The 15,534-nt window shown below is 41.3% G+C and overlaps 1 protein-coding gene across 4 annotated transcripts in view; it reads left to right on the forward strand.

The window, feature by feature from the left end:
- Positions 1 to 15,534, forward strand: part of CARMIL1 (capping protein regulator and myosin 1 linker 1) — a 200,105-nt gene that overhangs the window by 78,469 nt on the left and 106,102 nt on the right. For all 4 annotated transcript variants that reach the window (XM_075416603.1, XM_075416605.1, XM_075416604.1 and 1 more), the window contains exons 3-8: positions 4,512 to 4,562; positions 8,750 to 8,809; positions 12,360 to 12,481; positions 14,502 to 14,599; positions 14,944 to 15,014; positions 15,144 to 15,217. In XM_075416603.1, coding sequence (XP_075272718.1) covers positions 4,512 to 4,562; positions 8,750 to 8,809; positions 12,360 to 12,481; positions 14,502 to 14,599; positions 14,944 to 15,014; positions 15,144 to 15,217 — 476 coding nt within the window. The remainder of the gene's footprint in view (positions 1 to 4,511; positions 4,563 to 8,749; positions 8,810 to 12,359; positions 12,482 to 14,501; positions 14,600 to 14,943; positions 15,015 to 15,143; positions 15,218 to 15,534) is intronic.

The following is a 15,534-nucleotide window of genomic DNA, read 5'->3' on the forward strand; positions in this document are numbered from 1 at the left end:
TTAACCCTCCAAGAAGACCTCCAGGATGTCAGCTAGCCTCTTTCTGTAGGGAGGCTCAATGCTTTTAGCAGAGACCACCTCGCTCGAAACCAGCTCTGATACCTCTAACACGGTGCATAAAGAGGCCTTTTATCTAATCGAACTCCGGTTGCTTCAGGATGGAGCACTTACAGCATCAGGCATGCAACCCAGGAAATGAACAGCCGAACCTCTAGGGACTGAGACAGACTGGATGCTCTAATATGTATTGATTCATCCGTATCTTAACAAAACAAAAACTGTGTTAGTGCTGCTGCTTTGCCTGACGTTATTATGTGTACATTAGATATTGAATTGGTAGTAGTAATGGGAAGCTTATGATAGAAATCATAAAGCAACTAATAAGTGTTTAAACTTTAAAAATAATTATGATATTTGGAATAACAGTAGTAACAAATAATGATAAAAATAGGTATGGTGTAACTAAGAGTTATACAAAGAAAAGTGATTGCCTTCTGGACTTCAAGTAATTCTCAAAATGATGGATATCTAAATAAGAAAACCTGTCATAAATGATTCTTTTGTCAAATAAATGGTAATAGAAGAAAATGAAGCAGTCTGAGGCTGACAAAATGGCAAATGCTAGGAGGAAAAGAAGCTATGGAGGAAGGAAAGGATCAGAAAGTCTATTTTAAGAGGTAAAACTGCAACACTTGATCAAAAAATACTAAGCTTTTTTTTTATATATATCTGTGTCAATCAGTTTTCAGCAAGAGAAAAACATTTGGCTAATCCATCATTATTTTGAGATTTTAGCAGAGGGAAATTTCAAAACATCTGTGCTAGTGAGTGGAGCAAGAATCACGCGATTTCCCAGGGCCTGTAAAGTCCTGGGGTGGTTTCATTTTGTTTTATTTTGTCACAAAGATGTGTGTGCTCACTGTTTTCCAGAAGTCTTATTCCTGGGCATTTTCAAAAAGGGTAGGGATTTTGAAAAGGTTTCTTTCATATGCTTGTGAATTTGAAACCAGTTCAAATATAGGGAAGGTGACTTGAGTTGATGTGGTCTGTCTGGCAAAATAAACGCAATTAGCACAGAGCTGTGTTGCTGAAATGATCTTCCCAAGACTGACTGCATGTAGGGTGGCTGGGTTAACCCAGTGCAACCTCTGTGAATTTAACTTACTTACAATGGGTAATAAGGCTAGGATTTGACAATAAATCATGAAATGCACCTGTGTATATATGTTTTGTTGATATACTCAATGAGGATCTGTGCTCACATTAATTTTACTTACTGAAACAGATTGTTTATTCTGGTAAATAGAACATGACCTCATAGGCCATGAGTCTCTGGATAGATAATTTGCAGGGTATGTTTTCTGGTGAACATTTCCAAACTAATTTCTAAATTTTGACTTGTTTCATATACGTTTTGAGCAGTGTAGAGAGTGTCATGGAATTTAGAGTGATGAAACCATTAAGAAATCATCAGCTCGGGTATCTGTGTGTGAGCAGGAGTCATTCAACATTCAAATGATAATCCTGTTTTGTGCTTGAAAAAAGGGAGAGTAGGAAGACAGACTGAAGGTACTGTAAACATAATTCTCCTTTATTGTCCCTTCCATGCAGCAGCAGTCAGGTTATGTCCCTTGTGTGTAAAATTCGCCTGGATGTGCTCGCTACCTTCACATCAATCACTTGCAAACCTTTTGGCTTACAGGTGTGTTAAAGCGTGAATCTGCCCCCGAGTCTCTCTTTACCCTGCGTGTGCTTATCTTTTGATGGGGTCTTTTAACTTTATTAATGATTGAATACCACTTGTGGCCAAACAAAATGGTTATGAAGGAATGGGACTGTGACTTGTTGAGTTGAACATGTGAACGTTTTCTTAGTGGAAGAGAAGGTAGGTTATACACTGTGCCCAGCTGACATTCCTGCTGGGTCGTGAGCGAGGGAGTGCTTTGTTCAGTGTTGTCCCGGGATAGGGGTCTGCTCCTCCGAGTCTCTGGTTTTCAAGGTGGCTTTGACCATGATACTCCTTCTCCTGTACTCAGGGTTCCCTGGGTGCAAAATAATCATAACGGTGGCAGAATCTTCTCCGTAAGATGCTTGAGAACTGCTGGAGAAAGACGGGTGGCTGCTTTTGCTTTGTAGTTTCTTTGTATGAAGATATTAAACACTCCAAGAAACCTAGAATCAGCCTATTCATAAAAGCCAGCACTCCTGGATATTTCTGAAAGCCCTAGACAATTGTGCAATTAAGTGCAGACTCGTTATTGATGTCAGAGGAATGTAACAGAGACCTGGGACTTCCTTCGCAAAAATAGCTCCATGCTTAAAAGGGGGCTTGAACCGTCAGTGTGGTAACACCTCCGGTGCCTCTTGCCCTTGGCGCCAGCATTGTGTTTCGCAAGGGAAGGCAGAGAGTGATAGATTGTTTTAAGTAGCCTGTAGTATATGTTCTGTTACCCTTGCAAGTGCTAACAACCATGCAGAATTGTATTGACAGAGACATGGGTGAGCCGGTAGCTTAATCGCCATTATTTGTTTATGCATTGCAGCCTTATCGAGGAGAAGGAGGTCACTGAAAACTGTTCGTGTTTTGCAGCTTATCCGACGAGTCTTAAGTTGATTTGGAGTAGAGGCTACTGTGTTGCTACACATGAACAAAAATGGTGATGTTAAAATGCAGATGTAGCATAAAATTTTGAAAAGATTGGGGGAAAAAAATCAGAAAGCAGTAAACTAAAGTTGATCCTGTCAAAGTTCATGATGCATACTCATGGATTTTGACAACTAAAATCGTGATAAATTCGAAGCCTCCTCTTGGACAATTCTGCCATTGTCAAAAAAAAAAAAAATCTAGTCCTGCTGTTGTGAAGATGGGTATTCATTTTTCAGTAATAATTGACCTTGTCTTCAGCTGACTTTGTGTAAAAAAATCTCTTATCTGTTTGTGACAGTCTCAACTATGAGAACTGTAGAAACCTCAGTGTTATTGGATTAGAGGGGTCAGGCTTTTTTGCACCGTCTGATTGCTCAAGATTCATTTCTTTACCAGCTGAGTGGGGAGTATCACCTTACAGCAGTCCTCTCCTTTGCACGTAAATGCATCTGCTTAAGCGAAGTGGGTACTTCAGCTTTGGCTTTGTCAAGATCACTTCGGGAGCCTCGTACGAGGTAGAACCCCTCGGCTGACCCTTCCCTTCCTCTGCATGCCGGGCTGTTGAAGGTGCGCTTGTGGTAGGCACGGCAGGAGGAGAGCGGCAGAGACGGTTTGAGGCGGGTCTGGCTGACCGGGCCTGGTCACGCCAGCCAAGCGGCAGCAACGGGGGGCCAGCCGGCGTAACGGGGGTCCAGCCGGCGTAACGGGCCGTCAGGGGAGGGGTGAGCCTCCCAGGAGGCAATGGTTACTATTCCACGATGATTTGACTCTACCTCCGTGATGGCCAGAGCACTGGATCTGGTCACACCAAGGCTGAAACAGTCTGCTAATATCCAGCACTAGTACAGCATGTGTGCGGTTAGCTTTTAGTGAGATGTGGTTTGGCCGAGATAGCAAAGCTGAAATCCAGTCTGCGAAGTGTTTGAACTGCGCTCAGAGCGGGCGCGCGGGGTTGTCTTCTCAGGCTGGTTCTGCCTCGGAGAGAGGAAGGTGTTTTGTGTCAACCTGCTCACCTGGAGATCGTTACCTACCAAGCAGAGCTGGGCTGAGGAGGTTCCAGCTGTGTGAAAAGCTCTGAATGTGCTGCAGGACGTTGATCCAGATGTTGGAATTGTTTCAGTTGTTTTTTCTGGAAAAATACGGAGCCAGCAGTAGCTAATTCCATAGGCAGGTAAATCAAAAAGCAATGCTCTAGTTTTGCAAAGCAAGTCATCCAATCTGTGAGTGGGATGTGCTACTGGAGATTGGAGTGGTACTTTTAGAAGTCATTACATTTTGACTGGCAGTAACTTCAGAAATAGTCGTTTCGTTGTGTTTTCTCCCCAGAATCACTGGTCTCACTAGTCTAATTGCGTTTTTCCATTGTCCTTGCTGGAGAAGAAATGCAGATGGTGTCAATGAGAAATCTTTGCATTGTTACGCTAGAAATGCACCGAGTGTGTCTGAAAGAAAATGTTTGCTTATGGTCCCTTAGATTACTAATAATGTCAAGTTTATCTTGCACAGTCTTGTTACATGTAAGTGCATTGTGTGTTCCTGGTAGGACTTCTTATTCTTGCTTCTTCCTAAAATGTTACCGAGATTGCTATTAGATGTTCTTGAGAGATTGATTGAATAAATTTCTTTGGTTCGATGCTGTACTAACTAGCTTATAGCTGATCAGATTGCAGCAGTCTCTTCACTGTGCTCTACTGGATCTGAGCCCAGTTTTGATTCCTTCAGTGTATGACAGCAGAGGGAATCAACAGCCAGTCTACTAGAGGCTTCTTCCCTCTGGTTTCAGGATTTTCCTGTAAAAGAATCTTTAATAATATTCCTGATAAATTTAATCTTTCTTACAAATTCTTTTCTTTTCTTTCAATAGGTGTTGGCATCATGTCGGGCATTTCTTTTAACGTCTCGGATTCCCACCAAGGTAAAGCCACTGTGTTTCTATAAATATTCTGGACTTTTAGATACAAATGTAAGTTGCATAAACTAAGTTGCATAAACTTAGTGTATTTTATACTTGTGCATCTGTTTTAAAAAAAAAAAGTATAGTTGAGGAATGATATAATGCATGGTGTTGAGTTAGAGGAATGCTTCTGTTAGCATCTGTCCTAAATGTCTGTCTTAAATGGATGTCAGTTTAAAATTCCTCTGAAACAGTATATATAACTTCTAGAAATGCAAGTGTGTGAAGAATTATGTTGGAAACACCAGCTGGAAGAACTGAGATGAGCCTGATGACCTATGTAGTGGGACAGTTTATGTCCAAACAAACTGATGGCATTATTCTCTCTAGTGTTTGTAGTGTCACATAGGAGTGTATTTCATTTGGAGACAGAAATTATGTTGAGGTTTATTGAATTCTGCTGTTTTCTGATGATTTCTGTGGTTCATTTTGAAAAGCATCTTGCCAACCTGCCTTGCTAATGCCAGTGAAGTAGGGTTTCTGTTCCTGTGACAAATCGTAATGATTGCTGTAGCAGAGAAAGATAATTTCCACATGAATGAAAATGACTGATGTGGAAGAACATCTTTTGTCCAGCTTGGAATCAGTGAATGGGAATTTGGCATGTGTTCTATTTTGTTGTGTTTTACACAAGTATGTGTGTGTATATAAAAAACAGGATCAATAAATGGCATGACTGGTACCAGATTTTCAGTTATGGTCACTGGTAAATGTGGCTGTCCTTGCCTGTAATTTGAAGATGCTGACAGACAGGTAGGATGTCTCCAGCTTGAATTTCTGCTGAAATTTATTTCCCTCAGTTGATCACCCTGTCCCTGCAGCACCGATGTCTCTGGTTGGTTGTCTGTTGGCTTTTGATCACTGCAGTTTTCAGCCAGGGTTTTTTAAGACAGGGCTGGGTGACTGGTTGCATGGAAACAGAGAGTCAGTTGATGAACAGCTCAGACATCAGTGCAATGGTGGTATGATGGACAGGTGGTGGTGGTGATCTTGTTAAATAATAGCAAAGCTGTTGTAATTCATCAGAAAGCTCTTGAAGGCTAGGGCTTGGAGTACTAAGTAATAGCTGTACTTCTAGTTTAACGTTACATACACTTCTCAAAAATCCTTTGATTAAATGGATTTACATAGTTGAAAAACTTGTTTCTCTTTTCATGGAAATCTAGAATATGTATGCTGTACTAACGGAAGTGTGACTGGAGTGAGGATAGAAGAAAGATGATCAGGAGAAACTGTGCTCATGATTTATGTAAAAATTAAGCTTTGTATATCTGAACGATTATTAGGATGGTTGAAAATGCATTTCCTTTCTAGCAGGGTTGTGAAACTTACTGAATTTTCTGAAGTCTGTAACATTTTCAGAAGCTGCTCAGAAGCTTTCTGAGCCCAAGAACTTCCATATAACTGACATGCAGTAAATCATAGCAAGACAGCTGAGAACATGCAGCAAAGACACTTTATTCCTCTGAGGACATCTCACAAAATTAAGTGTGCTGAGGGACGGCCGGTTCTGAGTGACTGTTATTGGTACATCTGATTCCAAGCTTTACTTTTCCTTAAACGATGCTGTTGAGGTGTATCTACTAAACAAGGATCAAAAGGAAGAAATGTTGATTAACTATAATACCAACTCACGTGATTATCCTTAGAGCAAGGATATTACAATGGCCACCTCCTAACTTTACACTCAGGTCCAGTCAGTTCATTTCCACTTATCTAGATGAATTGATAGGAAAGGAAGTGCAGTACTTAAATAAGCCTACTAATTCTTGCTGCAGTCTATGTAAAATGTAGTTGCAACATGAGTAAATGTTGGGTGTGTCATCACACCCACAGGTAAGTGTATGAAATATTTGTAGGAGTGTAATTCAGGTTTGTGAACATATTTCTAGTGCCAGCCTTCGTTAAGTTCTGATTGGAAAAAATTGGAAACTGTGAAATTAGCTGTCTTGGTAAATGAAGGGTCCCTAAATGAGAGGCACTCATAGCTGTTTAAGAGGGTTATTAAACAATATAATTTGACGTAATAAATGAGATTACGCTTTTTAAAACCTTGTAAAAATTACTGCATGGTTTGAGGTAGATGGTGTTTAGAATGTGTTCTGTATTTTTTGCTGCAAAGCAAGGACTGTAAATCCGTGTGTTTCAGTAGAAAAATGAACCAAAGATGAACTATAGAGAAGTTATCACATCTCTTGGTGTTTGTTAATTCTAGTCAAGAGGATTTTTGCAGATTGAGTTCTGGAGTCTGGATCTGTGTAAACTTTTCTCAAGAACAGAAAATTCTGTAGGAGCTGCTATGGATTTTTTTTTTTTTTTTTTTTTTGTATTTCTGGCCTGAATGGACTGCACAGGCCATGTCCTGTCATCATGAAAGATTGACAGTCTTAGCTTAGAAATAAGGGACTGAAGAGGCCTGAAAAGAATTGAATGCCTTACCCTTGGAGAAATGCAAGGCATCAGTGTGGGCGCTGGGAGGATGCTTGTGCTGGTTTTGCCTCTCCCGCCTTGGTTCCCCCTGCACATTCGCTTCTTAAGCAGCTGCGATGGCACGCCTAGAGTCTGAAACTGCCTGTTGCCTGTAGGATGCTGCCCACGCAGCAGAATAAGCAAAGAAAAGCATCTGAAGACTCCTCAAAAAATTCTGAGTAAAGTTTGGTTACTAAGTTAGGTCTTTGGTGGAAGGTGGGCTTTGCACAGAAATGGCTGAGGGGTGCTTGTATCTCGTGATGCTGTCAAATCACGAAGGCAACTGAAGGGAAAAGGATTCAGAAAATAGGCAACAAGGAACAAACAGACAGTAATAACATCTTCAGTCTCTGCGCCTGTGAGTGGATAATGTAGCTAAGTGCTTAAAAAAGGTCTGCTACATCATTAACCCCCCCTAAATGTCAGTGTATTCTAAATCATAACTAGCTAACTGGAATTTTTGGGGCAGCTTCATCCTGCACTAACACTGTTCATGACTACTTATAGATTTGACAGTGAGACCTTGGAATGTAGGAGCTCTCCCTGCTATCTTGCTGCTCTTTGGAAAACTTTTAGCTGGTTCTTAAGGTTGATAACTGGTACATTCCCAGCTTCTGTGCTGTTGCAGCCTTCGCAGATAGGGACTCTTGAGAGCTGCATCTGGGTTCTGAGCACCCCAAGACTCGTTCAGGGTCATCTTTTAAAAAGATTACCAGAAATACAGAAATAGAATAATATGGTGTTTGCCAGTTAGCCCGGGAGCACCCTGACTGTGAATGTAGGGTAAGACGAAGTACAGGAAACTTTGTGCAATTCAGACTGCTCAGTTACAATAGTTTTAATGATAAATAAAAAGAAGTGACCATGCTAATGTCTTGCCCTGTAGTTACGACTCAGTCCAAATGTTTGTTTCTTTCTGTGTATCTCAGCTGTCAAGAGGTTTGTCTATGTAGTTTTGAATTCAGATCTTAGCACTCCCTGTAGTCCTAGATTTGCCCTTGCAGTAGAGGACTTTCCTGCATTCTGCTAAGCTTCCATTTGGATTCAGTATGTTCACCCTTCTTCCCTGTCTATCCTGACTGTCGTCGAGATAACCCGCTCAGTCAAAGCTAGTGTGTTATTCCCTCATATTTCTAGACATGTTAAAGCAGTCTTGAGCATTTATGTATCTATATCTGAATCTATGGTTTTTTATTTATATATGTTTATATAAAAAATTGCATGTGCGTGTCCCTTCAGCTTCTGTGCAGTAAAATTTTTCACATCTGTGATCAGTGTAACTAATGAAAGAGTAATACGTGATGCTGTGAGTATTGTAATTAGTGATTATTCAGTTGCAAAAGGGCACATCAGTAGGATATTATATAAATGGTGCTTTTTATAGTAAAATTCTGTCATAAATTTTATTATAAGTTTATGTGCTTATAGCTTGCAGCAAAAGGTCCAATTCTTATAACCTCTAATAACCATTTGAACCGGTAACAAGCAAATGTAAGTGTTCTTTTAGTGTAAAATGTGATCAGATAAGATGTTAACAAATATTTAGCGTCAATTACAGAAACTGATGTAAAATAACAGTAGCCTTGCTCAAGGCTTTCTTAACCTCATTGAAAAGCGTCAGTGCTCTGTAAAAGAAGATGATGTTTGCACTAATGTGGCATTTTCTTTTTCAACTACAGTTAGAACTAACTTTCAGCTACTTGGAAATCCAAGGAGTAACTTCCAATAAACCGGGCCAGGTGAGTGTATTCTAGATAAAAGATACTTGTTTACTCATTGCTGAATCTGTTCCAGTCAAGGAGGTAATGCTCTAACATGCAGGTGTCCCCATCTTGTGAGCACACTGTATGTTTGCATTCTTACATTCGTGATGCTTTAAAGTCTCAACAATAACAATAAGAATTTAAAGAGTCAATTTTAGGATGTGTTGTGCATGTGGGATGACGATAAGAAATACATTTTTTGTTTCCTTGTTGAGTATGGTTTCATTTGTCTCATACGTGAATATTTTTCTCAGAGATGATAAAACAATGGTGGCTGATATATAATCATCACCATTGCAAGCTTGAATGGCTTCTGTGGTGTATACCTTTACGGGGAAACCAAAAGCTACTGCTTACACTGCCGGCAGAAATGGTTTGCTTCCAGCTGTTCTTCGTACCTTTACTGTATACAATACAAAATATACTTGACAGCAAGTTATGTGCCCAAAAATGTGAATGTCAAAGAGAAGGTGCTGAAAAGAACACTACCTTTTGTACGTTTCTCATTCATAAGATGAATGTGTTGACAAGATTTGACAGTTCAATTGTATCAGAGTCTTTATGTTTCATGTGTGTTTGGCTTTTAAAGAGCTTTTTAAATATAGAAGCATCTGACACTTTATTTGAACTCTGAAAAGCTCGTATTGTGTTTAACATGTCATCTTTTTAACCTTACTTTTGAAGCTTTCCTTAAAGGAGAAAAAAAATTGTCCAGATGCTTACTATTTTAATGGGGAGACATTTAGTAAATTCTGTGTGTGTCTTTGTGGCTGTATTTATTTAAGGTACTAAAATGCCATGATAGCTAATGCTAATTGTTCCTAGAGGCATAGGCAATCATTGTTGTAGCAGGATTTACAAGGTATTTTCAGCAGCCCCACTTAGCATGCTATTTTCTTAAAATATTATTTAAGATTTTGCATGTTTGCATTCATTTGTGTTTTCAATGTGTAAGGCTTATAGCCGAAAGCAGGCAGAATTCTAGATTATTGCTTGCAGGGCAAATGGTATTGATGCTGTTTTGCAGCAAACAGCATGTTGTATCTGTGATACCTGAAGGATGTAGTCTTATGCTAAGCATCTCGCAGAAAGCCGTGAAGAGCTTCCCACTGTAAGATGAGGGAACAAATGGACAGAGTAATACAGGGAAATGTTGTGTTAATATTGGTGATGATGAAAACCAGTACTAACTTGCCCACTCATTCATCTTCAGCAAGTGACAGCAACAGGTTTAGAAAGGAGATGAAATTGCAAGTGAAATTGCAAGTGGAAGAAAAGAAGGTTATCAGGAGTAGTCAGCATGGATTCACCAAGGGGAAATCATGCCTGACCAATCTAATAGCTTTCTACAATGACATGACTGGCTGGGTAGACGAAGGGAGAGCCGTGGATGTTGTCTACCTGGACTTCAGCAAGGCTTTCGACACAGTCTCCCATGATATCCTCCTAGGGAAGCTGAGGAAGTGTGGGCTGGATGAGTGGTTGGTGAAGTCGATAGAGAACTGGCTGAATGGCAGAACTCAGAGGGTTGTCATCAGCGGCGCTGAGTCTAGTTGGAGGCTGGTAACAAGTGGTGTCCTCTAGGGGTCAGTACTGGGCCCAGTCTTGTTTAACTTCTTCATCAACGACCTGGATGAAGAGTTAGAGTGTACCCTCAGCAAGTTTGCTGATGACACCAAACTGGGAGGTGTGGTAGATACACCAGAAGGCTGTGCTGCCATTCAGCATCACCTGGATAGGTTGGAAAGCTGGGCAGAGAGGAACCTGATGAGGTTCAACAAAGGCAAATGCAGAGTCCTGCACCTGGGGAGGAACAACCCCATGCACCAGTACAGGCTTGGGATAGACCTGCTGGAGAGCAACTCTGCGGAGAGGGACCTGGGTGTGCTGGTGGACGACAGGTTAACCATGAGCCAGCAGTGTGCCCTGGCTGCCAAGAAAGCCAATGGGATCCTGGGGTGCATCAAGAAGAGTGTGGCCAGCAGGACGAGGGAGGTTCTCCTTCCCCTCTACACTGCCCTGGTGAGGCCTCATCTGGAGTACTGTGTCCAGTTCTGGGCTCCCCAGTTCAAGAAAGATGAACAGCTACTGGAGAGAGTCCAGCGGAGGGCTACAAGGATGATGAGGGGACTGGAACATCTCCCCTACGAGGAGAGGCTGAGGGAGCTGGGCTTGTTCAGCCTGAAGAAGAGAAGGCTGCGAGGGGACCTTATAAATGCTTATAAATATCTGAAGGGTGGGTGTCAGGAGGATGGGGCCAAGCTCTTTTCAGTGGTGCCCAGCGACAGGACAAGGGGCAATGGGCACAAACTGAGGCACAGGAAGTTCCGTCTGAACATGAGGAAGAACTTCTTCCCTCTGAGGGTGACGGAGCACTGGAACAGGCTGCCCAGGGAGGTTGTGGAGTCTCCTTCTCTGGAGATATTCAAGACCCGCCTGGACAAGGTCCTGTGCAGCCTGCTGTAGGTGACCCTGCTTCGGCAGGAGGGTTGGACTAGATGACCCACAGAGGTCCCTTCCAACCCCTACTATTCTGTGATTCTCTGATTCTGTGAAATGGTGGGAAAAGGTGTAAAGATTCTCGGTGTACTTTTGGGATAATGCAGCCTCTTCAAGGGTTATCTTGCTGATGACCCTAGACATGAACTGGCACCCAAAGAGTCCCAAGAAGCAGTTTCAATAAAAAACAGTCTTCTGTAGCATATGATGTAGCGTCCCCTCTCGTATTGTCTATCTGTACTTCTTATTTATTCCTGTTGTTAGCTTCTTACTGTCTATGCACAGCCCCTCATGTATAAGAGTTTATGGCTTGGGCCGTGGTAAACACATTGCAGAAGACAGAAACATTGCTTTGCTTCCTGTGATGCAGCTGAAAGCAGCAGCAGACCTGATTGTCAGTCATTCAGTAATCTGTTTGGATTCTGAACACTCAATACATAACAGAGATGGGTTGCAAAGGCTTTATTTTCCCCCCCTCGCTGAAGCACGCATCTCTGAGGCAGTGGGACAGTCATGTTAGCTGAGTTACGGCTCCATCTGAACCGAGACAATATATTACCGTAACGTCGTCTTAAACAGCATGGATCAAAGCATTAGAGTTTTTCCAGAGGATCACAGCCATTAAAGACTTTTACTTTTTGCTGGAGGAAGCAGGCCCGGCTTGTTCAATAGTTTCCTGTCAGGCTGTGCTTGCTTCTCCTGGTGTTCTGGGACGTGTTTCAAAAGAGGAAAATGCTGTGAAAAGTTCTTGGTTTTCAGAATGTCAGCTGAGGTCAAGATGTTTTGAAACTTTTATTCCCGTGGGAAGCAGGGCACTGTTAGGAAAAGCAAAGTTTGAGTACAAAGGTCTCATACCTTCAAGAACAACTTTCAGAAACTTTACCTGGAGCATTGTCATGTCGTGTCTTAAATAATAACAGATTCCTACTGAAAAAAGTATTCAGCTGGCATTCAAAATACTCTCCTTTTTAAAAGGAAACAAATTACACAATACCCAGTTCTTGACCTCGTGCCCTCTTATTTGTAGTTGATTATGGAAACTGAGAAATGCAGCATCTCCATGAAGATGGCGTCCTCGGAGGATGTGAATGAAGTGCTGGCGCACATCGGGACCTGCCTCAGGAAGATATTCCCTGGACTCTCACCAGTGTAAGTGTCTTTTTGGGCACCTCTAGCAAGAACAGATTGTGGGGAAAGGCTGACAAGCCGCGACTTCTTGTCTGCTGCTCTCCCCATGCTAACCTCAGAAATGCACTGAGGATGTGAGAAGCACCTGGAGGGAAGCACTGAACCTCTGTCCACGTCCATGGCAGAACCAGGAGGCAATGCAGAGTGTAGGTAGGCTGTGCCTGCTCTGAAGGGTCACAAGAGCCTTTGTTTTGAAGGGGCAATGTAGGTATTTGGAGTCTGAAGTTTTCGTTTTACCTTATTGCCTCTCCAGCCTCAGGTATAGCTTGAGTTCTGGCTTTTTGTTGTAATTTGGTCATTTTGGGTTGTTTTTTGGGTTTTTTTGTTTGTTTTTTTGTTTTTTTTTTTTTTTCCCCCAGAAGTAGAATCTGGTTTGGAAGAGGAGGGAAAAGTTCTGTTTACTTCCAGTGTTTGTGAAAAGATGCACATGATTGGGAGCCTTGTTCTTCAAAACTGAGCCCTGGGCAGTCGTTATATACTTTCTGTGGCGTCACTGGCTCCTTGGATCATCCATCTCCTTCTCTAGCTTTTTTGCTTTCCTTTATGCATTGCTCTTGACTTTGTTCTTGTATGTGTGCCTCTGAATTTTATCATCTTGCAGCAATTGTCAGTAATTTTTCTTAGTTTTATTTTCTTTATTTCTCTGTCCTTGCCTCATCTTCATGACTCTCTAGCAGGTCATGCAGCTTTACTATTACTCTCTTCAGCTCCTGGTTTTCAGCAAGATTAGAGAAAATGGACTGTGCAAAAGAGTCTGCCCAGACATGTTGATTTTTATAAGTGAACTTTGGTAACAGACATTAGATGTGAATGGTCAGGCTGAATTTACATGTTTTATTTTGGGTGCACGTCTTTATTATTCACCTTTCCTGTAGGTGGAGTAGGAAATCAAGTTCATAAACTCCATCTAGCCATTCCTTTTTTTTTTTTTTTTTTTACTTCCAGTTTTTCTTTGTGGCAGTATTATTAACTGCCTGAATGGAGATCGAGCTCTTCCTTCAAAAAGCATGCGTACAAGTGAATATTTGTGAGCAGGTTTGCCATAAAACCTCAGCAATGATGTGAGAAATGCAGGCAAACAGAATAGGGTGAAGAGGACTGCAGGGCTGTGTGTATTTGTCTGGGTGTCTGTGAAGTCCTTGAGCTCTATATATGTTTTATCTGGGCTTTCTTGAGAATGTTACTGGACCATTTTGGGTAGCTGTATGGAGTGCTTGCTTCCCAGAAAAGAAATCCAATTTCTTGCCCTCCTCTCAGGTGGCACAGCTTTCCAAAATGAAGACATTGGAGTTGTGCAGATGATGTAAGACCAGAACAGGCAAGAAGGGGGGAAAAGGTTTCTGCTATTAATATCTTTTATCAGTTATCCCCCCCACCCCATTTTATGGAGTTCTGCAGTTTATGAGGCAGCCCTGTCATTCAGAAGAACAGATCATTTAATTTCTTAAAAGAAGGAAGGGATTGTGTTTCTGTCTAGGGGAGCAAGAGCACTACCAAATTACAAAGATTCGAGCTGGGTATCTAGAGTGCAGCCTAGAGGCCCCATGTTACTCAGCATGCTCTGTGGCTCTTTGCACCATAGAGCTTTTATAGCATAAAATCACTGTATAAACAGCAGTGGTTTCAGGGTAACCAGTATACCACATCTCTCCCCTATGTTTGGCATCCTTGTGTTTGATGACAGCTACAAGTCTCCTTAGTTTGAGTGGTTCTGTTGGAGAAAAAGGCTCAGTTGCTCCAGTAGTCACAGGGTTAATCATTAAAAAGAAAGAAAAGACAAATAAATGTTACTCCTGCTGAGCGGCATCACAATGTGTGTGACTTTTAGGCAGAGAAGTGAGTTGTATTAAAGATGGTAATTATTCCTATACAATCATTTAAAAGTGTACTTGAAATAAGGAAGATTTATGAATTTAAACATACTTTCAACGTAATGAATGATTTTTCTCCCCCCCCCCCCCCCCCCTTCTTTTGCATCTAGGAGGATTCTGAAAAAAGTAACTATGGAGCCTTCAGAAAGACTGGCTAATCTTCAGGCCCTGTGGGACAGTCAGACAGTGGCAGAACTTGGACCTTGTGGTGAGAATGAATTTAAAGGCTCAAATATAAAAAGGCTGGAACTGCAGTGTCAGGAAGTTTAATTCTATTTCTGGCAGAAGTTTGTAAAGGTGTAATTAGTTTAAAGGTATAATTAGTATGGAGCAGTCTTCTGATTGGTAGATGAAGGCACTATTTTAAGCTTGCTTGCAACCTGCCGTGCAAAGATAGGACAATCTCAGTTTCTTTCAGCAGCACAATGGACACCCTTCTGAGAGAAAAAGAGAGTGTGTTTTGAAAGACTGGATCTTAAAGTATTAAAATATCTTTCAGATGTTTGTTTGTTTGCTTTGTTTATTATTAAATACTCTCTTGGGGTTTTTTAGGAGGATTTTCACAGATGTATGCCTGTGTTTGTGATTGGCTTGGATTTCCCTATAGAGAAGAAGTACAGTGGGTAAGTACATGTCTTTTTCTGGAGCTCTTTTCAGCTAACTGTACAAATGATGAAAGAGCCAGTAAATCATAGTACTTGGAAAAAAAGAACAGTTCTGTAAAGATGTATTTGGTTGTGTATTTTTAATAGGATGTCGATACAATTTATCTGACACAAGATACCAGAGAGTTAAATTTGCAAGACTTCAGCCACCTTGACCACAGGTAAGTAATATGTAGTAATTGTGCTAATGTTTTGCAAACTTTCCTTGTTCCCCTTCGCAACAGGCTTTTCCTGCCCTTGTGAAAGTGGGATGGTCCCATAGCTGTTATTTGAATGTGTAGACCTCTGAAATGACCATCTGCAGTATTTTTAGTTTTCAGCATAAAGCTGTTGGTTTTGCATAAAAGCCCAATGGAGGGCTCCATTGAGGAGCCTGAGAAGATAAATATATTTTGCTGTTGGAAGCACTCCAGAAAGTTAGCAGATAGATACTTTTCCTGTCATGGCAGATATGAGAGCTCAAATTCAGCAGAGAAAA

Source organism: Opisthocomus hoazin, chromosome 3 (genome assembly GCF_030867145.1).
Source record: "Opisthocomus hoazin isolate bOpiHoa1 chromosome 3, bOpiHoa1.hap1, whole genome shotgun sequence".
NCBI classification, from domain to species: Eukaryota; Metazoa; Chordata; class Aves; order Opisthocomiformes; family Opisthocomidae; genus Opisthocomus; species Opisthocomus hoazin.